Here is a 25,865-nt window from a genome sequence, read left to right as displayed (position 1 = left end):
TGTGTTATGTAATGTGTAGGTGTTCATGTCTGAATACAACACATTGTGAGAATTTTGTCTGTAGGCTATCATAGGACAACTGACATCAGTAACTATTTAACCACATACAAGAGACAGATTTTTTTTACCCCCTCTTTGGTAAGATTTTATTGTAATTTGTTTTTTTATTGTTTTTATTTCGTTACTTTCAACAATTGCACATGGACTACTCATTCATATATTTATGTTAAATCAAAAACAGTTTTTTTCTTTGTGAATAAATACATAGGAAATACATTTTTGAAGTCAAGTGGCAAGCTTCATCAATTTCACTGTCATTTTATGCACTTGGCAGATGCTACCCTGTATTACTAGTGCGCGCCAAGAGGAGGGGCGTGCGTTCCCTCATTTTAGGAGTACTGCATGTAGTCTATGGTTCAACTTGTGCATGGAATTAAGAACTGTTTACATTTTTTAATATACTTTTTTGAATAGGGTAGGCAATATTATTTGGGAAAATTCAGGCTCATGTAATGCTGTATTAGAATCAATAGGCTTATCGGTGGAGTGAAAAAGTAGGTTTACATGTTCAAGTCCGCGCGCCGTCAAGAGTTTGGCAATGCAGTCAGAGACAAATGAGAGATTCGTGATCTATTTTCATTAGCTCAAACAGGTAAGTAGCGAAACGCTATGGTGTCGTAAAATGCTTTATATAATGTGAGATGAGTTTCCTCGTTCTCCCTCCTCACCCAACTATACTGTGATTTAGACATCGAATGTATTCAACTTGGATTCAGAAGAAGGTCATATTCACACTGATACGATTTAATAATCTGAAATATAATCTACGATTTTCTATGATAGATTCCCAGTAACTGGTCTACGTTGGGTGTTTCAAACCTCCCACTGGGCACAGACGTCAATTAAACGTCTATTCCGCGTTGGTTCAATTTAATTTAGTTGAAATTACGTGGAAACAACGTTGATTCAACCAGTGACTGTGTGTCAAGTGTGTTTCTACTCCACTTGAAGGACAACATTATTTCTGTCTATATTGTTTTTGTCAATCTTAGAACTAGGTTGAGATATGCTGAAATAAAAAAAAATATATATAATAGTGTATTGACTACTACTGTATGTATTTACCTGGTTTTATGGAGGAATTGTGTACCTTAACTGTTCCATGATGATATACACATGGCATTTCCTGCTAGTCAGATAAACTCTTATTGCCTTATTGCATGTTTAACAGGGCAGCTGTGAGAATTATAAACCTCTTAATCACATCTCAGTTTAGTTGGATAGCTAATACATTAGTGCTATTGGAGATGTTCCCAGGCGGACTCATGGCTCAGACAGTTGACCAAGCTGCATAGACAAAGTAGTGTACTCCACTGTATTCATTGATACATAGCCTATTGTAATGCTCTATTCTCCTAATGACATTTGTAGAAAGCACCTGAAAAGGCTAAGGTAATGCTATTTGTGACTTTTCAATTACCTAAACCAGATTACAATGCATCACATGCCTACCTAAAAATGGCAATGAATGGAAACTCAATTTCAAACCTTTGGTTTATTAACCATGAGCATGCAGAAAGTCAATCAGTCCTATTAATATGTATACCCATGTCCCTTCTGGTTTTAAACACTAAACCTCAGTTGGTTTGACATGAAGTTGCAGGTGTTAAAATGTAACATGTACACCAGTGCAATTCTATGAATTATTGATGTTGTATATAGACTCAACATTTTATATTTCCAATTTTCAATCAAGTCTAAAGGCAAATTATTATAGGTATTTTTACTGTATCATGAAGATTATTATATACCGGTAGTTAACCTCATTATAATTATTCTGTTGTTGAAATTGCACAACACGTTTTTGAGAAGCTCCCATATTCATGTGGGACTTAGAAGGCACGTATTGTATGACCATCAGTCCGTGTGCATCTTTTTCCCAGAAAGGCACGTAGTGGTTGTGACAGGAATGCAAAGTAGAGAGGCCCAGGTCCCTGAGTGCTACATTGCTATGATGTGTCCAGTTAAACATCAACCCAGGGGATCAGGCTCAATTAAAATGCAGAATGTCCAGGGGACATGGGAGTGCTTTGGTCAACTTCAGTACTAGCTGTAATTACATTGTTCAGTATTGATTAGCAATTATGTATTTCAACCCATTCATCATTTGAATGTAAAGACCTCTAGGGAAATTAAAACCTCCAGGGAGATTACTATTCTCTTGAATTAGAAGAAGTCTGGATTATTGATCTGTATTGAGCTAGAAAGACAGAGGGTTTGAATTACTATAACCTTTGTATGAGAACATGGAACAAATTGGGATAGATGCTTTTTGACACTACTGGGGCTTTTACATTATTAGGTTGTGAGGTTAGAGGACAGAGCATTACATTTTTAGGCACTTTATGAAATACTTCAGATTGTTAATTAAGAAAAGGTTTCACAGACACATACTGTGTAATACCAACACAACTCTCTTTGGCTACCGGTGTCTAAACATGTCCTATTAGGCTGTTATTTACTATGATTCAGCAGAAGCTTTTAACATTGGCTCTTTATCACCACACGTCTCTTCATCACTGTCTCTCTCATATTTGGCTTGGTCAGAAAGTACTCAGCTCTTTGTTTTTTAGATAAAATCACATTATGTTTACAGTTTAGGAGTCATATTGACTGCAATCTTGTGGACTGTCTGGGCATCCTACTTTAATAATTCATAATTTTTCGTCTCCTCAGAGATCTGCAGCTGGTCTCAATAAGGATGACATTGTCCAACCATCAGACCTGGAGGTAACCCAAAGACGTCAGTGCTCCCTTCTCTCTGTGTCCCAGATTGGAGATGGTCCACTGGGCCACCCAGTGGTTGACATGTGTCTGGCTCCAGACTGTCCTGGTCTCCGCGTTGGACACCTGTCCCTCCACAGCCCCTAGCCCTGTCAACTTCTCTGTGGCCTACACCATGCCCTTCTTCCAAACAAAAAGCCCCATCCAAAACATAGTGACCAACTCAATGTACCAGGAAGTATATGTTGCATCTCAGAATGTGGTCGAAGCTGTGAACATGAGTTTGGAGAAGGTGTGGGAGCTTCCTACAGGCCCTGTGGGCAGCCCTGAGTGTAAGATTTGCAATTTGTGTGATGTTGACAAGGATCCCAACTTCCTAGAGAACACTGACAATGAGGTATTGTTGTTGGATACGTTCTTTATGTATTTATATTCTTGTGGGAGTTCTCAATATGGTGTGTGCCATTTTCACCAACTTAAGACAGATGGACAAGCACCCAATAAGAATTCTTCAAAATGTTTATTCAGAAAAGAATCTAACTCTGCTGCCTATTGCCCTGACTGCCTTGCCAGCCCGCTGGGAACCAAAGTCACCATGGTGGAGGAGGGGCAGACTGTATACTTTTTTGTGGCTGCCACTGTCAACGACAGTGTTACACAGAGATATGGCAGGAAGTCCATATCAGTGCGCCGACCATTGGCAACAGAAGATGGGTTCTACAGCGACGTCCGGGGACTGACCGTTCTGCCTAGCCTGCGCCGGACCTACAACATTGAGTATGTCTACAGCTTCTTCACCCAGGAGTTTGTCTACTTCCTGTCTGTCCAGAGAGAGAGCCCTGACCAGGAGTTCTCCCCGTTTCAGACTCGGCTGGGCCGCCTGCCGAGGAGCGAGTGGGAGATGAGAAGGTACCGGGAGGTGGTTCTGGAGTGCCGTTTCGAACCCAAGCGGAGGAGGAGGAGGAACCCGGTGAGCGGGAGCGAGGCCTTTAAGGATGTGGTTTACAATGTGGTGCAGGCAGCCCACTTTGGAAAGGCAGGCAGGGAGCTGGCAGATGAACTAGGGGCAGAGGAAGAGGATGACATCCTGTATGGAGTGTTCGCTGTCACAGATGACAACGGGGTCACAGAGCACGACTCAGCCCTCTGTGCCTTTCCCATGGACAACGTGAACAAGGCTATCGATGACGGGGTGGATGACTGCTGTAAGTCCGGCCCAGAGCAGCTGTCCCGGGGACTGTGCCACTTCCAGGCCTGCGAGAGCTGTCCTCATGAGGTGAGTTCACCAGCTCACCCACTCAACACTCACACAGGTTTCTCCAGAGAGGTGTTGATAAATTGTGTTATATACTGTATGTATACTCCGTCTGTGCAGTATGTCTCCACAATGCATATATAGCATGTAGTCTTTCGCTTACAGGCTTACTGCACTCTAATATTTGTGACAGACTGAGTAAACGTTAGTTAGTTTGGCTGCTTGAGCAGTACAGAGAGGAAGCCCAGATGTGTGCTGTCGTGGTAATTTCCTGTATTACTACGTGATGAGAGAGCAAACCACACACAAGTCAGAGTTATATTATAAAGTCCATCTTTAATTATATGAGCTTCACCATAGCCCTTTTGACTCTCAGATCAATTCAGTGTCTATAAATGAATTCTCTGAGAGTCCCTACAAAACAATTCTTAGTATCATTTATAGCCAAGACACACCCCTCTCAACTCACATGACGAAACACAGATCTTAGGAACAGTTCACAAAGAACCTTTTACTTGAAAGAGGAGTATCCCATAATTTATAGCATTAGCTATAAATTATCGTTCAGTTTGGTCTCTTTAACCGAGGTTCTAATCTCGTTCTTGGTACCCCTTAGGACCAAAACATTACCTCATCCAATGGCATATATCAATTGTCAATTCTAGATACCCCCATCTCAAATACACCCCCTCCTGGACAAGCTCAGAAAGGGGAGTAATTCTCTAGGTCATATACCATGAAAGATAAGTTCAACAGTATGAGAGGGGTAATACAATGATTTCAGACTCTTCCATACTCCTCCCCCCAATGGGAAAAGAAGGGAGTGACTAGCATACAGACATAGTGGAGCCCTTCTCTCTTTCTGATATTCTGCATAGTTATGCTATTTACATTTAAGTCATTTAGCAGACGCTCTTATCCAGAGCGACTTACATTTTTAACCTTTTTTTATTTAACTAGGCAAGTCAGTTAAGAACAAACTCTTATTTTCAATGACGGCCTAGGAACAGTGGGTTATCTGCCTTGTTCAGGGGCAGAACGACAGACTTGTACCTTGTCAGCTCGGGGATTTGAACTTGCAACCTTTCGGTTACTAGCCTAACGCTCTAACCACTAGGCTACCCTGCCGCCCCTATGTTACTTAACTAATTCTGATTCAGCTACGACAGTGCGTACATGCCTGGCTGGACTGGTAAAATGGAGACTTGTATGTCTGTGAAGTCAGTGAGAGTGGGTGATCCACTGATAACTATATAAAAAAAGTTTTACAAAAGTGTGAAACAGTGTGAAGGATAATGAGTGCACCAGGAGACAAATGGGAGCTGTCTGGAGGACTGAAACATTCTGTACTACTCTTATGGCAGGAATCCAGATTATTTTAACGGCTCTCATTCCTGTGTAGATGAAGATATAAGATAATTTGTATATTCTACAGTACATTCGGAAGGTATTCAGACCCCTTGACCTTTTCCACATTTTGTTACGTTACGTCCTTATTCTACGAAAACAGGTTTTTATAAATTTTTGCAAATTTATAATAAAAAATAAATAAATACCTTACATACAGTACCAGTCAAAAGTTTGGACACACCTACTCATTCAAGGGTTTTTCTTTATTCTTACTATTTTCTACATTGTATAATACTAGTGAAAACGTCAAAACTATGAAATAACACATATGGCATCATGTAGTAACCAAAAAAGTATTAAACAAATCAAAATATATTTTATATTTGAGATTCTTCAAGGTAGCCACCCTTTGCCTTGATGACAGCTTTGCCCAGATGACACATCCATAAAGCTTAATCAAAATTCTTCTGTTGTCAGCTAATATTTTGTCTATTCAACTTAGTGAATAGCATTGGTGTTTAGTATGAGGTTTTCAGCATGAAATATCCTTTATATATTTTTTCCACTATTTTATTTATTTTACAATGTCAATATGTATTTTTTGTCAATGTTTTGGCATCAAACCAGTGGCAGTTGTGATTTTTTTGTTTTCTTAATAATGCCATCTATGATTAGATGTTTTTTTCATTAAAAAGGCAATTTTCTCTTGAACCATATGGCCTATCTATTAGAAACTCAGGGACAATATGGACACTGATATAAAAAATTAATAGTATATATGAATATATATATATTTTACAAAATTTACAAAATTTACCATAGATTGCTATAGATTTTCTATTCATTACCAAAATACCTGAAGATTCCGGTAACTTTGTTAAACTACCGGTAGCTTTGCAACCCTACTTCTGACTCCTTGACTCCTCTAGGGAGCAATCAATTTGTCCGGAAGCTCTTTTTTAGGATGTAAAACTGTTTTATGGAAAAAGGACACACCATTATTCCAACACAAGAAAACAGCTGAAAAGGAACAGGATTTTGGACAGAGGCCAATGTATTTGGAAGTTAGTTAGCTTTTAAACTTGTTTCCAGATATGTGTCTTTGAATAAATCTCTCATGGCACATGTACTTTAACAGTGCCTTTGGCAATGTTCTATTGTCAGTCAAATGAATTTTATGCCTCATTAATCTGGAAATTAAACAACATTTTTGATTGTTAATTTTTTTGTTGTTAATTGTATTTGTGTAATACCAAGAATATCAGCAAATAGGCCTAGCTGAAAACATGCCAATGAGTGTCACTATGACATCTCATTTGACTCTGCAAACATTCCCAGACCTCTACAGATCTCTGGTTCTGACATTCTTTTGTTAAATTGGGTAAAATACAATGTTTTGTGCAGTAGCGGTGCATGGGTAAAATTACTGAGGAAGCCAAGCCAGGAAAAAAGCCATATTACAACCTATGTGTTGTGATAATTGCGTTGTTAGTTCATATCCCTTGTCATCGTGATATATAGGCGTACGGCCGAGACAATAAGAAGATACAGTGGCAGAATAAATTCAACCACACCTTTGTTTCATCACAAAACCGGAGAGCAACATCTGCCTGGTGAAGTCCACAAAACAAAAAGTTACATGACCTACTACAGCATGGTCAAGCAAGTTAATGTTTCCAACATTTTCAGACTACTAAAAAATGATTGATTTAGAACCACAGAGAGTTACTGCAAGTTGCAAAGAAAACAGGAGCTGCCTCCACTATTCCAGCAGCATTTCAACATCAATATTTCAACATCATCAAATCACCTATGTTTAGTCTAATACAGTGACAACTAAGATATCAAAAAACGATTTTGTCCAATCAACGTAAGCTAAATATGATATGGCTGTCCATGGTACGGATTTATATATATGTGTGTGTGTGTGTGTGTGTGTGTGTGTGTGTGTGTGTGCGTGTGCGTGCGTGCGTGCGTGCGTGCGTGCGTGCGTGCGTGCGTGCGTGCGTGCGTGCGTGCGTGCGTGCGTGCGTGCGTGCGTGCGTAACGGATGTGAAATGGCTAGCTAGTTAGCGGGTACGAGCTAGTAGCATTTCAATCAGTTACGTCACTTGCTCTGAAACCTAGAAGTAGTGTTGCCCCTTGCTCTGCAAGGGCCGCGGCTTTTGTGGAGCGATGGGTAACGACGCTTCGTGGGTGTCAGTTGTTGATGTGTGCAGAGGGTCCCTGGTTCGCGCCCGAGGTCGGGGCGAGGGGACGTACTAAAGTTATACTGTTACATTGGTGCCGTGACCCGGATCACTGGTTGCTGCGGAAAAGGAGGAGGTTGAAAGGGGGGTGAGTGTAACGGATGTGAAATGGCTAGCTAGTTAGCGGGTACGAGCTAGTAGCATTTCAATCAGTTACGTCACTTGCTCTGAAACCTAGAAGTAGTGTTGCCCCTTGCTCTGCAAGGGCCGCGGCTTTTGTGGAGCGATGGGTAACGACGCTTCGTGGGTGTCAGTTGTTGATGTGTGCAGAGGGTCCCTGGTTCGCGCCCGAGGTCGGGGCGAGGGGACGTACTAAAGTTATACTGTTACACGTGCGTGCAAGTAGAAAAAAACATGTTGACTCACCCTGAAACGCCAATGCCATCGTCCTCTCTTTCATGACTCTGTCATACAGTACACACTTTTAGTTTTTGTTGTCCTAGGTTACCTGGTTAAAATGCTTGCTCGTTAGTCTAACTTTCTTTGATGGGCAACGATGCGCCAGGCCAGCTAGTTTAACATTAGCCTACTACCTCTAGCTGCATATTGAACTTCCATCCTCTCAGGCCAGGGAAACAATATATGAATTTATGGATAGATCAGAATCGCCATTATAATAGTTTGCCAGTACGGAGAATTAAGTAAAACCACTAGTCCAAATCCCTATCTCGATCCATGGGTAATTTAGGAAAGGGACGATTTTAGCTAGCTAGTTAGCCACCGGAGGACAACGACACAACGAGATGCAATAATACATTTTTTTCTGTAAATTACGTTTGGCTTGTGATTGGTTTGAAGCCAAATCCAAACTGGCTTCCCTTGACACTTTTTTTTGGTGCGCCAGGATCATTCACAGTTGCGCTCACTCGGTTTAGCTCAACGTTGATTGTCTATTATTATTATTATTTTATCAAGCGAAGCGAAATGCTCGCTGGCTTCCCTTGCATTCAATGCTACGGGCGGCAACAATGTCATACTCTTTTTGACCAGACGGCATCAGATAGAGGGGTACACATACTGAGACAGAGGGGTGCTGTTTCGCTCAATCAGATGCTTTTCCGGTGAGATACATTCAGCCTCCTGCAAACTGAAGGAAGCCTGGCCATGAACTTCCTTGAATGTGGAATGTTCCTGTAAGGCCGTTGGAGAGTTTGACTTTTAGCCACATTATGTGCATCAGATAACTATTGCCTTAATTTAGAGGTTCCAATGATATTGAAGATGGATGACAGCTTGAAATCTTGGCCAGATTCATAAGCGAAGTATTATGCTAAATTAAGAACTTGCCAACAAACTCCTGTGCTCACGGAACATTGATATATAATTGAAATATTATGGCCCAGGATTAGGGAATTAAAAAACATCGTTTTGATGTTAATCCAAGTGTCATGAAACTTGTGGGAGGAAAAATGGATGTGGCTTTCAGGTAGATTTGACCTGGAGATTATGGAATGATGTCAGACATCGTTAACTGAATGCTAAGAGAAGCCCAAGACCTAACATGTTGTTTGTGTAGTTTTCTCCACTATTAGTCACACTTGACATTAAATGGGTGGATGAACGATAATCCTTCATTAGATTCTCATTCTGCAAAACTGCAATTCCAGGTGAAGGCAACTGAGGCCACCTCTACCATGTTTTACAGTACTTTTCTGTTCCTGTGTGTTTTCACAATTCAGGGCAGCAGTGGCCTGCCAGCTGGAATTTACAGAAATCTGAAATCCTGGCCCCTCCCTCTCCAACAGTAGCTCATAGCTGATACCAATAACCCTGCTTCTCACAAGAACAACTACACTTCCTTCTAGTGTCATTATCTGTTGTGTAGTAGGCATTATTGAAGTGGATATATTTTCTTATGTGGTCAGATGACTTGAAAACAGAGCTCTTTGGCCACACATACCAGTGGTGGGTTTGGTGTCGAAAAACAGATGCATATGCAGAAAATAACCTCATACCTACTGCAAAATATGGTGTTTTGGGACTATTTTGCTTTCACTGGTCCTGGGGGCCTTGTTAAGGTCAATTGCATCATGAACTTTTCCAAGTACCAGGACATTTTTGTCAAAAACCTAGTTATCTCTGCCAGGAGGCTGAAACTTGGCCACAAGTGGATCTTCCAGTAAGAAAAATAACCCCAAACACACAACAAAATCTACAAAGGAATGGTAAATTGACCAAAAATCAACATTTTGCAATGGCCATCTCAGTCTCCGGACTTGAACCCCATTGAAAACCTGTAGTTTGAATTGAAGAGGGTAGTCCTTAATCGCACACTAAGGATATCAAGGATCTGGAAAGATGGAGGAATGGTCTCTCTATATGGAGGAAGGTCTAGGATCCCTCCCAATGTGTTCTCCAATCTCATAAAACATTTGAGAAAAATGCTGTGTCACTATCCTCGCAAGCGGAGGTTATTAGTTAAACAAAACCTCTGACCAATTGTATTAGTATTAAAATGTAAATAATTAAAATAATACAATTTATAAAAATGTTTGCTCATCTTTATCAAGGGTGCCAATAATTTGGGACCCGACTGTATAATTTGAAGTCTGTTTCAGTGTACTATTACTGGCCCATGGCATTGAGTGCTTACTGTTGTCTGGTCTTTGCCACACTGTCTGCCCGCTACCTCCAGCACACACAGATGTTATGAAACCATGGAAATAAACCCACCTTAACCAATCTTTTCCTAGTACAGTATTGTGGGAGAAAACAGCTTTTTTTATAAGTTCCCGAGACAGTCAGAAAAAACACTCTGATCATACGACATATTCACTTTTGTGTCAGTAGTACAGATACTGTTTCCCAAACACCACAAGCAGTTCTGTTGAACTAATGAGCATATACTGTTCCTTGGCTATATCCTTCTTCTTCTAGTTTTTGATTCAACTGCCTTTTTGGAGAATTCCTGATTTGCACAACAGCTTGTGTGCATATTCTTGACTGTTGTAACTTGAAATCTGAGACAATGATTGCTTCTTTATCATGTTATTTGTACCTCTTTAGATGGATCGAATAATAGGTTTAATTGTACCACGTCAGAGTGATCACTAGAATATATTAGCACTATGAATCACTGTGGCCTCTGAGGCCAGACACCATTGTGGTTTTCTGGTCCCATGAGGAAGGTGGGCAGAATGAGTCAATAATGATGCACAGACTACAACTGACATAATTATAACATCAGAACTGTGGAGCAACTCACTGGTCGGCGTGTTCTCAAAGTGTTCCCTTCTAAAGCGTTACAACTTTTTCTTCCTTGTTCACTTGCCATCAGAAAAGCTGCTCATCCAGTTCCTTGTTCCTAGAACTTTCATGCCACATTTGTTTACAAAACAACAGCAGTAGGCTGTAGTGCCTCAAGGCCTGTCATGTACCCTTATATACTGCCCTACGTTTACTAAAGCACTTTAGCCAACAGGTTAGAGCTGGAGGGCTTTTGTTACGAAATGTGAACACAATTTGTACATGCATCAAGATAATACTTTTTTTGCTTTCTGTTATTTACACTCTTAGAAAAAAGTATTCCAAAAGTATTCTTTGGTTGTCCCCATAACATAACCCTTTTTGGTTCCAGGTAGAACCCTTTTTGGTTCCAGGTAGAACCCTCTGTAGAAAGGGTTCTACCTGGAACCAAAAAGGGTTCTTCAAAAGGTACTTCTAAGGGGACAGCCGAAGAACCATTTAAGGTTCTAGATAACAACTTGTTTTCTAAGAGTGTTATCTAAATATTGTGTATGTACTTTTTTATGTTATTATTTGAAGAGCACAATTAGATTTATATATGCAGTCCTTCATACCCCTAAGTGTCCTCTGTTTGAAGCCCAGAAGGATTCTGATAGATTCATACTACTCATGACTTGGACATGGTTTCCTGACCAGGAAAAACTCTGGGCTGTTGTTATGGGCTATAACTAGGACCCCAAATGTTTGCCTGGTCTGGGCCTGTGGTCAGAAAAAACTCCCGGCCCTACTAAAAACGTACATCGTCTCCCTATCTACTATGGCCTATCTCCCTGTTACTAGAGCATGGAGAACAACGCCACCTGCAGGGACCACCCCAGCATGGTGTCTAAGCCTTATTACAGAGTGGACCTCTTCAACAAGCAGATGAATGATGTCCTGCTCACCTCACTGCTGGTCACCACCATTGAGAACAAGACCGTGGCACACATTGGCACCTCCACTGGACGGCTCCTGCAGGTATGGAGGGGGACAGAGAGCTCACAATAGTGTGTGATCCTGTTCCATTTGAGCTAATGAATGAAAAATGTGAACACAGTCCGGCCCTTCTTTGATAGATTACTAACTATCTGCTCTGTCTTTTTGTCAGCTTGTTTTGAGAAGATCAAGCCCTACTATCTTTGCTAATTACACCTTGGTAGAGAACCAGAGGGTCTCCTCCATTGCTGCTGTGTACTCGTCAGAATCTCTACTGTTTGTGGTTGGAGACAAGGTATGGAAAAGCCTGTTCAAAATCAGTTACAGTTAGTAAATACACTGTACACAGCAATCAAAGTGACTCTTTGATTTGATCAAAGTTAATCACATCTCTTTCTTTGGCTGGCAGGTGATCCAGGTACCTCAGAGGGGGCCAGGCTGCCAGCACTTCATGACCTGTGCAATGTGCCTGATGGCTCCTGAGTTCATGGGCTGTGGCTGGTGCTCTGGAGTGTGCTCTTGGAAGGAGGAGTGCAGTGGCCGCTGGAGGAATAAGTCTTGCCCCCCTGGTATCACCGGGGTGAGAAGAACTGGGGAGAGGGATGTGTTTGTTTAATGCAGTTTAGATTGGAGCAATTAGCTACCCACCAATACCATGGTTGTTAATGCTGGCTAGAAATGGCATTAGTCATATGCATGTTTGGTTATCATAAAGATATGTTTGAGATTGTCCATATTCACAGATTACCTGAGCATAACGTGACCATAACTTTGTATTTGTATGTTGTGATTATGCTAAGTTGTTATTGTTGGTCATATGCTGAGTCTGTTTGTTCCTGTTTGGTTTAGTTCTTTCCCAAGATGGCTCCCCCTGATGGTCAGTCAGAGCTGACTCTGTGTGGCTGGGAGTTCCAGTCTCCCCTGAGGCCTGCCATCAGCTCCAGAACCCACCTGGTCAGACTGGGACAGACAGCCTGTGCTGTGCTGCCACTGAAGAGCAACAACACACAGTAGGCTTTTTCACACTTCATTGTTCTTCGCCCCAGGCAAAGACTGACCCTGGGTTAACTTAGCCTGTGTTCCCACAAGCAGAACTAAAACCAAATGTCACTTTTCTGGAGTAGCATATTCAAATTAGGTAACAATAGAACTCTGTGATTGGCTAGCCCCGAAAAGTCGGTGCTAATCCTGCTCCAAAGCAGGGCCAGCTAGTCCTGGGCCAAGGTTGGTGCTAGCCCACTTTAGAATGTTTAAGTGTGTATACTCTCTTAGCCCTGGACTAAGTTTGAACACTCTCAGTGAGTACCACTCACAATGACAGAGATACACAGTGAATCATATTAGACATATTGACATAAACTGAGTATACCAAACATTAGGAACACTTTCCTAATATTGAGTTGCATCCCCATTTTGCCCTAAGAACAGCCTCAATTCATTGGGGCATGGACTCTACAAGGTGTTGAAAGCGTTCCAGAGGGATGCTGGCCCATGTTGACTCCAATGCTTCCCACTGTTGTGTCAAGTTGGGTGGATGTCCTTTGGGTGGTGGACCATTCTTGATACACACAGGAAACTGTTGAATCTGAAAAACCCAGCAGCATTGCAGGTCTTCACCCTCTGAATGGCACACATACATAATCCATCTCTCAATTGTCTTAAGGCTTAATCTACACTGATTGAAGTGGATTTAACAAGTGACATCAATAAGGGATCATAGTTTTCACCTGGATTCACCTGGTCAGTCTATGTCATGGAAAGAACAGCTGTTTTTAATGTTTTGTTTACTCAGTGTATACAGTAGGTTTATTATATGTAGGTAGGTTTTACTCAACTAGTAATGCAACATAGATGTTAATTCAACTGAAATGTATTCATGTCTCGTGGTGATTTCTGCTGCATCAATGTTAGTTTGACACTGACATGTTGATGAGCCTGTTCTTGTGCCGCTCCTTAGCCTGGTGTGTAAGATTCGCTCTGGGGCCATTGAGCTGTCCAAACCAGTTAACATCACTGTAGAGGTGCAAGAGGGGAAGGTGGAGGGCCGCTACTCCATCGACGGGAAAGCAGAGATGCCAGGATTTACCTTTGTGGTAATTTGAACCTACCATTGATTTAACTGCTTAGTTGTAGTTGGGTGATTCATTTTATTATGCCTCTGTTAATAATAAGATATATTATTGGATGTAACAGAAACATATTGTAAATATCAAGTGAGTTTGGAAGTATCCTTTGTTGTACATACAAAGTCACCATCACTTTTTCAGCAATACTTGATGAATGGCCGTATGATTAAATTGGTGACATTTTGCTCCCTCTGGCAGATTCCCAACATCACAGAGATCCAGCCCAACTACGGGCCTCGTGTTGGGGGAACTTTGATCACTGTGACTGGGCCTCACCTGGATGCTGGGAAGACCAGAAGGGTCACTCTGAATGGAGAGCCCTGCCCAATCACCAGGTGGGCAGATGCAGTTACTGGTTATGTTATTATGTCTCTCTTGTGATGTTTTCATCCAAAGTCTGTTTTCTCTAACCTGGACTTCTAAAATACCTGACTGTACACTCTTAGAAAAAAAGGTTCCAAAATTGTTTTTCCACTGTTCCCATAGGAGAATCCTTTTTGGTTCCAGGTAGAACCTTTTTTGGTTTCAGGTAGAACTCTTTTGCGTTCCATGTAGAACCCTCTGTGGAAAGCGTTCTACATGGAACCCAAAAGGATTCTACCTGGAACCAAAAATGGTTCTTCAAAGGGTTCTCCTATGGGGACAGCTGAAAAACCCTTTTAGGTTCTAGATAGCACCTTTCTTCTAAGAGTTTGACATAATTCACTGTCTACTATTTACCTGTGAGAGCCGCATGCTTGTCCCAGCATTTGTTTATACAGTAATGTCAGTATTGGAAACTGATTTCGATCTGACTGTGCTCAGACTACTTATTATTTAAAAAAAATTAACCTTTAAACCTTTCAATTACAGGGAGTGAATGAAAAACTAGTTGTTTTGATGACTAACTCACTGTGGTGGAAATATATATAGATATTTTTTTTCAAATATTCTACCAGTATATATTTTAAGTTGTCTGTTAAACTTTTTAATGTGTCAGATTTGAAAGCCAAATGTAGAGTGAGGTGAACCTACATCCTATAGTATAGCCTGTAGGAGCACTAACCCTGGACTTTCTCTACTCCACCTGTCTCCAGTGTCACAGCGCCCAGAGGGAACATGTCCTCCATCATCTGTCTGTCTCAGCCCATCTCGGAGGTGAGGGACGTCCCCCTCAGTGTGTTCATAGACAAGTCCCCCGTCCTCACCACCAAGGTCTTCTACTACAAAGAGAACCCCGAGGTCACAGCCGTCCTCCCAGACTGCAGTTTTGACAGGTAGGCCAAGCCAGTGAGGCTTCTTCACTATATGGAATGACCAGTCTCTACGATCAGTGTTACCATCTCAACCATGAGACAAGGTCAATCAATCTAAGCCCTGCTGTTGGGTCTCTGTAGAATCTGTTATGTTATCGTCTCTCCACTCTCCAGGGGGTCAAAGATAATCATTGAGGGGAAGAACTTGGACTCTGTATACAGGACCATCATCCGCTTTAGGCCCAATGAGAGCCACCTGAAGCCTGTCACCAGAGTAAGATCTCGTTGTAAGATTATATTACCACATACTGTGTACATGATAGAGATGAAAACATGTTTATCTCTTTAGTATACATAATATAATCATATTCATACAGCTATTTTTATAATTCCCTCCAGGAGTGCAAAGGCAAGTCGTTGCCCACACGGATGGAGTGCATAACCCCTGCTTTCCCCCGGGAAGAGACAGAGGAAGGGGAGCTCTCCTTTGATATGGATGGAGCTGTTGGACTGTGGAATGGAGTGTTCTCCTACCACCCCTATGGCGAGCCAATACCCTTTGAAACTGAGGGCCATGTACTTAGGCTGTATGCTGGACAAGATGAAGTGTCACTACATGTAAGTGCAACAGTGCCATAACAACAAAATGTTAATGGTGTCATGTCTATTTGACTGCAACTTACTATCAGAAGGAGTTAAGACTATTGTTTTTATTGCTTACATACTGTTTAAACCTTTTCAAGAAGAAAAACTCAGAACTCTTTTTTTCTTCCCCTCACAGCACCAGAAACTGAATCTTGTGAGTTCCTGCATGACAATCACTATGACAGTGGGAGGAGTGGATTGTGACGCGAAGGTTCTGGACAATGAAATCACCTGCAGGATCCCTAGAAACGTAACCATCAGTGGACTGCCTGTGAAGGTAAGTTAGTAACTGGACACTATGTTGTCCATTCAACATTAGAGTATGTCAACAACTTTACATAGATTCAAGCAATAAACATCCTACTATTGGGCTCCAATTGGTTGTTTTCCCTAAATATGTGGTTAAATGAGAAAAACAAGACAGTAGTCTCTGGCAGCAGTCTTGATCTGACCCACTGTCTATCCTCCCCCAGATCTCCATCAATGGGCAGGTTCACAACGTTGGGACTGTGGTCCTGGTCAGTAACCACTACATGGTGGGCATCGTACTGGGGATACTGGGGGCCCTGGTGGCGGGGGCCGTGCTGGCCTTCGTAGTCATGAAGCACCTGAGGAAGCAGAAGAAAGGTGGGTTTCCCTGTCTGTCTGGACTTTAATCAGGCCATCTTACACAACCCCAATGACTGGTAATGAGGATGTCTTATGCAACTGGTTTCAGTAGGACCTCCACAGCCATGTAAAGTGACAGTGGTAGCTAACATTGTCTTGTTGACTTTTGATGCGGTTCCCTACTCCCTTGGTTTATGATTGAAAACTCATTTCCAGCCTCTCAGGTGGAGACCCGTTTGGCCCATAACCACAACCGCTCCGGCAGCAGTAGTGTGGAACTGTCACCTGTAGGGGACTACAGAAGAGGTGAGACTGTAATTGGCTAATATAATATTTTATGTAGGGAATCTATCAATCCATTTTGTCTCGTTCAATTTCTATTCTTAGGTTTCAACAACAGTGGTTGAAATCTACACATACTGACATAAATGAATTATCTACACATGCTGAAGGAACTCTACTGACCTTGCACCTCACCACTCTAGTAGTCCTGCCTCAGAGGCCAAGTTCGGCTCTGGGAAGCCCAGTGGTATTCCCCAGCCCGGCCTATGCTGCAGGCAGCATGGACCCCACCCTCAACCCCCTCATGCCCCCTGAGAAGATCTCCATCTCCAGCTTTAGACCAGAGCTCCTGGAGGAGGTGAAGGACGTGCTGATCCCAGCAGACATGCTCATCGTCCAGCACCACCAGATCATCGGCAAGGGTCAGTCTCATTACAGTGTGTACAGCACACAGAGAGTGCTTTTTAATCAAATGCACATAGGCTACTACTCCCATACCACCTTGACTGATGGATAGAGGGTGTTATTATAGCATATAAATCAGCAATTTTATAGTTCATGGATCATAATAGGGACTCACACCGATGACGTGATATACAGTATGTCGCTGAATTTTGTTTCTGATGATAATAATGTTCTCTTATCTCCCCAAGGTCATTTTGGCACAGTTTACCATGGCTACTTCACAGACCATAACAACAGAGAAATCCACTGTGCTGTCAAGTCATTGAACAGTGAGCACCTCCTTCCTGATTCACAATGTTCTAGAGCTGAACCAGGTGGACTGAGTATTAGTCACCTGTACATGTGACCACCTGGGTAAACATGGAACAACCCTGCTCATACGCAGGAAGAATTAAACATGTACACTAGGTTTAATGTGGTTTGTTTAGGGTTTTTAAGCTTTATCTGTAAATGCTGACTGTTCATAAGCAGTTTTTACGTTCATTTGTGTGTGTGTGCCCTGCATATGAGCATGCATTTGTGTGTGCGTGTGTTGTACATGTGTCGTGCATGTGTGTGTGTGTGCCATATCAGGGATAACAGATGTAGAAGAGGTAGAGCAGTTTCTGAAGGAGGGCATCTTGATGAAGGGGTTCCATCACACCAACGTTCTCTCTCTGCTGGGCATCCTGTTGCCTCAGGAGGGGCTCCCCCTGGTGGTACTACCTTATATGAAGCACGGGGACCTCCGCCACTTCATACGCTGTGAGAAAAGGGTGAGGAAGCCGGTGCCAAAACAGTAGCTACAATACTACCACCTGTTCACTTTGATCAGCATACAAGGGATCTCCTTAACACCTGAGTGATATATCTCAAGGCTTATGTGACCGACATCTTTATTGTGTGATATTGATTCTTCCTATAGAACCCCACGGTGAAAGACCTGATTGGCTTTGGGCTTCAGGTTGCCAAGGGGATGGAGTACTTAGCACATATGAAGTTTGTGCACAGAGACCTCGCAGCACGCAACTGCATGTAAGTCAGGGTTGAGCAGTCACTTCAGTTCTCTGTGACTGGGGCTAGTCACCACTTTAAACTACACATTAGTCCTGACATAAGCAAACTGGTTTTATTTTACTTAGCAATCCTACTGTACTATAGTTGCAGGCTTGCTTTCACAGATCACCAATCTGTGACCCTTATGTTTGCCCTTACTATTGTCTGTGCAGGCTGGATGAGTCGTACACAGTGAAGGTGGCAGACTTCGGCATGGCCAGGGATGTGTTCGATAAGGAGTACTACAGTGTTCAGGACCACAGGAAGGCCAAGCTACCAGTCAAGTGGATGGCCATTGAGAGCCTACAGACACAGAAATTCACTGCCAAGTCAGACGTAGTAAGTGAAGGAATTACTTTCTGATAACATAATAAGAATTAGGCAGCATTTGTGGAATTAGGACGGACAATGTTGTTACTTGATTAATTACAGTGTTACTACACAGCAATAAGAGCAACTTTATATTACACCCAAATCCTTTCTCACCATGCTAACTTTCATCATGACCTCCTATTACAGTGGTCCTTTGGGGTGTTGATATGGGAGATGTTAACCAGAGGAGCAAGCCCCTACCCAGAGGTGGACCCCTATGACATCACACATTACCTGCTGAAAGGCAGGAGACTCCCCCAACCACAGTTCTGTTCTGACCCTTTGTAAGTAGTGGTAAGGATAGTCTAGATAACAGTTCATTTTGTTGGAAATACCTCATAGTAGAACTCAAAATAAAAAGAGAAGCCCTTTTCAAAGTAAACAAATTATATGTCTATAGTAAATATGGTTATACAGTAACATAGATGCTTTAAAAAATCTGAATGTTCTGGATGAATTTCCCACCTCTACAGTTGCAACAAAGAGGAACAGGAAAGTATAGCCAGTAATTAAAGGATGTTGGAAAGGTCAACCTGCAGTGTTAAACCTGTAAATGTCCACCACACACATATCCAAATATTGTCAAGCAATGTCGTCTGGGAGTTAATGATCATCAATATGCTTCACTTGAAAGATATCCTCATACGCGCCCATATGCACACACATTTACTGGTGTGAGATTACATCTGAACGTCAACATGTTTTTCCATGTGTCCTCATCCCATTATCAATGATACATCCTACAGTCTAATCTAATGTGTCCCTTCTCCCAGTGAAAAATAGGAAGTGTTGAAATACAGATTAACAATTGAGAAAACAACAGTAGAGTAGGATAACAAAACATAATGGCTGACTTTTCTGTGTGGGGAAAAAACACATCAAATATGTAAAAGCCATAAATCGTCTCCATATCGCTTTTGCTAAGTCATTTTGGTCCGTAAATTGAAATAAGTACATAGCCTGCACAATATTGTTTTATTTCAGTTAAGCAATTTGTACACTACCGTTCAAAAGTTTGGGGTCACTTAGAAAGGCCCTTGTTTTTCATGAAAACATACATGAAATGAGTTGCAAAATGAATAGGAAATATAGTCAAGACATTGACAAGGTTATACATAATTATTTTTAATTTAAATAATAATTGTGTCCTTCAAACGGTGTCCTGCAAACCATTTGCTGTGATTACAGCCTTGCAGATCTTTGGCATTCTAGTTGTCAATTTGTTGAGGTAATCTGAAGAGATTTCACCCCATGCTTCCTGAAGCACCGCCCACAAGTTGGATTGGCTTGATGGGCATTTCTTACGGTCAAGCTGCTCCCACAACAATTCAATAGGGTTGAGATCCGGTGACTGTGCTGGCCACTCCATTATAGACAGAATACAAGCTGACTGCTTCACCCCTAAATAGTTATTGCATAGTTTGAAGCTGTGCTTTGGGTCATTGTCCTGTTGTAGGAGGAAATTGGCTCCAATTAAGCGCCGTCCACAGGGTATGGCTGGCATTGCAAAATGGAGTGATTGCCTTCCTTCTTCAAGATCCCTTTTACCCTGTACATATCTCCCACTTTACCACCACCAAAGCACCCCCAGACCATCACATTGCCTCTACCATGCTTGACAGATGGCATCAAGCACTCCTCCAGCATCTTTTCATTTTTTCTGCATCTCACAAATGTTCTTCTTTGTGATCCAAACACCCCAAACTTAGATTAGTCCCTGTAGATACTTTTTTCCAATCTTCCTCTGTCCAGTGTCTGTGTTCTTTTGCCCATCTTAATATTTTATTTTTATTGGCCAGTCTGAGATATGGCTTTTTCTTTGCAACTCTGCCTAGGCCAGCATCCCAAAGTCGCCTCTTCACTGTTGTCGTTGAGTCTGGTGTTTTGCGGGTATTATTTAATGAAACTGCCAGTTGAGGACTTGTGAGGCGTCTGTTTCTCAAACTAGACACTCTAATGTACTTATCCTCTTGCTCAGTTGTGCACCGGGGCCTCCTACTCCTCTTTCTATTCTGGTTAGAGCCATTTTGCGTTGTTCTGTGAAGGGAGTAGTACACAGCGTTGTACGAGATCTTCAGTTTCTTGGCAATTTCTCGCATGGAATAGCTTTAATTTCTCAGAACAAGAATAGACTGACAAGTTTCAGAAGAAAGGACTTTGTTTCTGGCCATTTTGAGCCTGTAATCGAACCCACAAATGCTGATGCTCCAGATACTCAACTAGTCTAAAGAAGGCTTTATTGCTTCTTTAATCAGAACAGTTTTCAGCTCTGCTAACATAATTGCAAAAGGGTTTTCTAATGATTAATTAGCCTTTTAAAATGATAAACTTGAATTAGCTAACACAACATGCTATTGGAACACAGGAGTGATTGTTGCTGATAATGGGCCTATGTACGCCTATGTAGATATTCCATTAAAAATCTGCCGTTTCCAGCTACCATAGTCATTTACAACATTAACAATGTTTACACTGTATTTCTGATCAATTTGATGTTATTTTAATGGACAACATTTTATTTATTTTTTTTAAACAAGGACATTCCAAACTTTTGAACGGTAGTGTATGACTTGTATTTCTATTGTTAGAATAAAGCCCCATAGTAAGTGCTATATGTAACTCTCTCCAGGTATGCCATCATGCTGCAGTGCTGGGACCCAGACCCAGAGATGAGACCCAGCTTCGCAACGCTGGTGTCTGCTGTCCTGACCATCCTGTCTGGCCTTGAGGGGGAGCACTACATCAGCCTCAAGGTCACCTACGTCAATCTGGACCAGCCACGCCCCTACCCTGCCCTCACAGAGTCCGCAGACGAGTGTGATTCCTCAGACACTGAAGACACACGCTCAATGTCCTCCTGATGTCACATCAGGACAGGTACATGTAGTACAGTATGGCTTGGTGCTATGAGCACAAGGGGCTCAGTTAGAAAGTCAAACTAAAGGTCGTCGGTTATCCTGGAGAAAATGACTTGTCTTTTACTACCTAGTGTTCTAAGTGTAGGGACTTGAATGGTCCTCCCCCATTCACATTATAGTATATTACCTGGCAAAGCTTTTTGTAAATAAGAATGGATGTAATGTCTATATGTTTTCTCTTAATTTTCTTGAGATGTAGTAATTATACTGTATATTTTGGATCATACTTTTACCAAACAAAATGTACCCTAATGTTTTAACAGTGATCTGTCATTATTCTGTTACTTTTATTTCATGCACAATGTGTTTTAGATAGTGTAATAAATTAACATATTTATTTGTTTATATACTCTTGTTCCTGTGAGATTTGAGTAAAATGGCTCATTTATGTAAAATTCCAATATGATAAGATATTCATTTATGTAATTTAAGTTTGAACATTTTCTACATTAGCTTCTTCCCATGTGGTTGTTTCACCCATTGTCACTCTACACTTACAGTAGATCAGAGACAACTGACACTTGTGTAAACTGTCACTGGTAAATATGCAGCTGGGATATGCAAAAAACACATTTCCAATTCACACGTGTGTAAATAAACGTGTACATGTGTACACCCCCCAAATTATCTATATTTTTTAATGAGTCCATCAGGATATTATTACTGTCATTGAGAAAGGCTTCCACTAGAGGCCAGTGTTCTACTATATTTATGGAACGCTGGAGAAATATGGAGAAAATTCAGCACTTCTTTAATATGTGAATCACGTTGTATGAACACCATAAAAGTAAAATAGAAATAGCTCACTGAAAAACATGTAGTAATGGTGTACATACCATATGGATAATATCCTTTCCATACTTTTAAATTGCATATCTATCTCTTTGTAAGTGCACACAGTGGTCATTAGCCAATTAGATTTGGCTGTTGTCATGAATTAATAGGAAGAACAACCATAAAACACCCATCCAAAGATGAGCTGGATTTCTGTGGAAAGTAGTCACACAACAGTCCCGCTTCTTGCACACAAAAAGAATCCAAGACAAATAAAACAAGAGGGAAATAAACATAAAGTCTATGTTTTTTCCAAGATACATAAGAACAAAAGTGAATTCCCAGATGGCGGGACATTTTATTATTTCTAAGAAAAGCGCACATTGTAAAAAATGTGCCTGGGTTCCGGGGAGGGTAACACCCAGTAGGGCAGAACCCTGGGTTTTACAGGAGAAGGAGGGGATGAAGAAACTCTGTCTCTCTCCACCACACTGCCTGCCTGTCTGTGTGCTAATGCTGCAGCCACTGTGAAACCTGGCTTCATCACACCCAACTTAACCTGCATGCCTCTACTTTTCATCTTTATCTGACTGAGAACCTCTATCGGTTCAATGTTGGGTCTCTTATCATACCGTGATTCTTCTCTCCATGTGCAGGCAATACACATCCAATAAATATTTATACAAGTGCATTCTCATCTGAAAGTATAGTATCTATAATGTACAGTATCTATAATGATTCAACAAATGCTTTTCTCTAGGATTTTATTCAAACATCAGAGTTGTGGGACATGTTCTGTCAGCTCTTACTAGCTACAGTATACATGAAGAGAATGAATGACTGTTAACTTTCAAAAGACATAGTATCACTTACTGCAGTATGGTTATAGCATAAGCTAAATCAAAGTGTAAACACTGTCAGGAATGGAGGGTAGTCATGTAAGGAGGTGATTAGGTGCACAGGTAGACAGTACCCTTGCACTTCCACACCTAGGTGGCAGCAGCAACGGGGCCAGGCTTTATAGGTGCAGGGGTGTGGTAGGTGAGAGCAGTGAGGCTGAACAGTAGCCTCTGGAACTTGGCGGGGCCTTTCTACTTTTGTTTGAATCTTTAGTGTCGGAAGGCCAGCAATTCATAACCTGCTTGGGTTGGCCGACTGTTGGCATCCGGACAAAGCTGTCCCTGGACCCTGGTGAGTAATCTGTTGCCTAGACACATGCATCCAACACTCTGTCTGTCGATTCTTACTTTAATGTTAAATGCACACATTAAGACAGGTTAAGTTAATTAGGACTAGAACCCTAGACATAGCGAGAGTAGACATTTCAGAAAGCTGGCTAGCTGGTTTCGTAACAATACTTCCACAGTACCGCATTTGGCCAGCTCCTGGTAAATCAGGGTTCTGGCACAAATCGTCTGGCACAAAAGCAATGTCAGAATAGAAGTCGGCAATGTAGGAGGCGTGCTGAGCGACTGAGCGTGTTGATTCAGCCATTTATCAGTAGTGTATAGGCCTCTTACAGAGCCTCGGGTTGTTGCCAGAAGATTCCGACCCTACTGTTATGCTTGTTTACACTGAGCTGCACTGGGGTCGGAACGCAATCATGGTTAGCCATATGGAAAAGTAATACACTCCAAAATCATGGGCATTAATATGGAGTGGGTCCCCCTTTGCTGCTATAACAGCCTCCACTCTTATGTGAAGGCTTTCTACTAGATGTCGGAACATTGCTGTGGGGATTTGCTTCCATTCAGCCACAAAGGCATTAGTGAGGTCGGGCACTGATGTTGGGCAATTAGGCCTGGCTTGCAGTCGGTGTTCCAATTCATCCCAAAGGTGTTCGATGGAGTTGAGGTCAGGGCTCTGTGCAGGCCAGTCAAGTTCTTCCACACCGATCTCGACAAACCATTTCTGTATGGACCTCACTTTGTGCATGAGGGCAATGTCATGCTGAAACAGTTAAGAGCCTTCCCAAAACTGTTGCCACAAAGTTGGAAGCACAGAATTGTCTAGAATGTCATTGTAGGGTTAAGATTTCCCTTCACTAGAACTAAGGGTTCTAGCCCAAACCATGAAAAACAGCCCGAGACCATTATTCTTCCTCCACCAAACTTTACAGTTGGCACTATGCCTTCGGCTGGTAGCGTTCTCCTGGCATCCATCAAAACCAGATTCATCCGTCGGCCTGCCAGATGGTGAAGCGGGATTCATCACTCCAGAGAATGCGATTTTTAAGCGCTTCTACACTCGGCGGTCCCATTTTGTGAGCTTGTGGGGCCTACCACATCGTGGCTGAGCCGTTGTTGCTCCTAGATGTTTCCACTACACAATAACAGCACTTACAGTTGACTGGGGCAGCAGGGCAGAAACTAGCAAGGCAGAAATTTGATGAACTGACTTGTTGGAAAGGTGGCATCCTATGACAGTGCCACGTTGAAGTCACTGAGCTCTTCATTAAGGCCATTCTACTGCCAATGTTTGTCTATGAAGATTGCATGGCTGTGTGCTCGATTTTATACACCTGAAATTGCCACATCTAATAATTTGAAGCGGTGTCCACATACTTTTGTGCAGACAGTGCATTCGGAAACTATTCAGACCCTTCTACTTTTTCCTAATTTTGTTACGTTACAGCCTTATTCTAAAAAATACTTTAAAAAATTATAATTCCTCATTATTGGGTATGCACACAATACCCCATAATGACAAAGCAAAAACTGTTTTTTATAAATGTGTACAAATGTATTAAAAATTTAAATCAGAAATACCTTATTTACTTAAGTATTCAGACCCTTTGCTATGAGACTCGAAATTGAGCTCAGGTGCATCCTGTTTCCATTGAGATGTTTCTACAATTTGATTGGAGTCCACCTGTGGTAAATTCAATTGATTGGACATGATTTGGAAAGGCACACACCTGTCTATATAAGGTCCCACAGTTGACAGTGCATGTCAGAGCAAAAACCAAGCCATGAGGTCGAAGGAATTGTCTGTAGACACTTTAATAACTCTACCTACATGTACGTATTATCTCAATTACCTCGACTAACCAGTGCCTCCGCACATTGACTCTGTACCAGTACCCCCTGTATATAGCCTCGCTATTTTTATTTTACTGCTGCTCTTTAATTATTTACATTTTTGGAATTTAAACTGCATTATTGGTTAGGGCTTGTAAGTAAGCATTTCACTGTAAGGTCTACCTGTTGTATTCGGAGCATGTAACAAATCAAATTTGATTTGATTTAGAGCTCCGAGACAGGATTGTGTCAGGGAAGTGTACCAAAACATTTTTGCAGCATTGAAGGTCCCCAAGAACACAGTGACCTCCATTATTTTTAAATGGAAGAAGTTTGGAACCACCAAGACACTTCCTAGAGCTGGCCGCCCGGCCAAACAATCGGGGAGAAGGGCTTTGGTCAGGGAGGTGACCAAGAACCTGATGGTCACTCTGACAGAGCTACAGAGTTCCTCTGTGGAGATGGGAGAGCCTTCCAGATGGACAACCATCTCTGCAGAACTCCTCCAATCAGGCCTTTATGATAGAGTGGCCAGACAGAAGCCACTCCTCAGTAAAAGGCACATGACAACCCACTTGGAGATTG

The 25,865-nt window shown here is 41.8% G+C and overlaps 1 protein-coding gene across 1 annotated transcript; it reads left to right on the top strand.

The window, feature by feature from the left end:
• The first annotated feature begins 2,839 nt into the window (after window positions 1-2,839).
• LOC120024896 (macrophage-stimulating protein receptor-like) lies at window positions 2,840-21,429 on the top strand. Its single transcript, XM_038969252.1, has 20 exons — window positions 2,840-4,060; window positions 11,665-11,841; window positions 11,972-12,094; window positions 12,209-12,379; window positions 12,649-12,809; window positions 13,757-13,892; window positions 14,124-14,260; window positions 15,002-15,181; window positions 15,335-15,434; window positions 15,560-15,778; window positions 15,942-16,082; window positions 16,279-16,432; window positions 16,631-16,720; window positions 16,903-17,118; window positions 17,350-17,430; window positions 17,735-17,916; window positions 18,066-18,175; window positions 18,370-18,535; window positions 18,716-18,852; window positions 21,198-21,429. The coding sequence occupies exons 1-20, from the start codon at window positions 2,840-2,842 to the stop codon at window positions 21,427-21,429; spliced, it is 4,134 nt and encodes a 1,377-aa protein (XP_038825180.1).
• The last annotated feature ends 4,436 nt before the right edge of the window (window positions 21,430-25,865 follow it).

Source organism: Salvelinus namaycush, chromosome 2, assembly GCF_016432855.1.
Source record: "Salvelinus namaycush isolate Seneca chromosome 2, SaNama_1.0, whole genome shotgun sequence".
Lineage (NCBI taxonomy): Eukaryota > Metazoa > Chordata > Actinopteri > Salmoniformes > Salmonidae > Salvelinus > Salvelinus namaycush.
The sequence above is the reverse complement of the archived record's forward strand: the minus strand, read 5'-3'. Positions and strand labels throughout refer to the sequence as shown.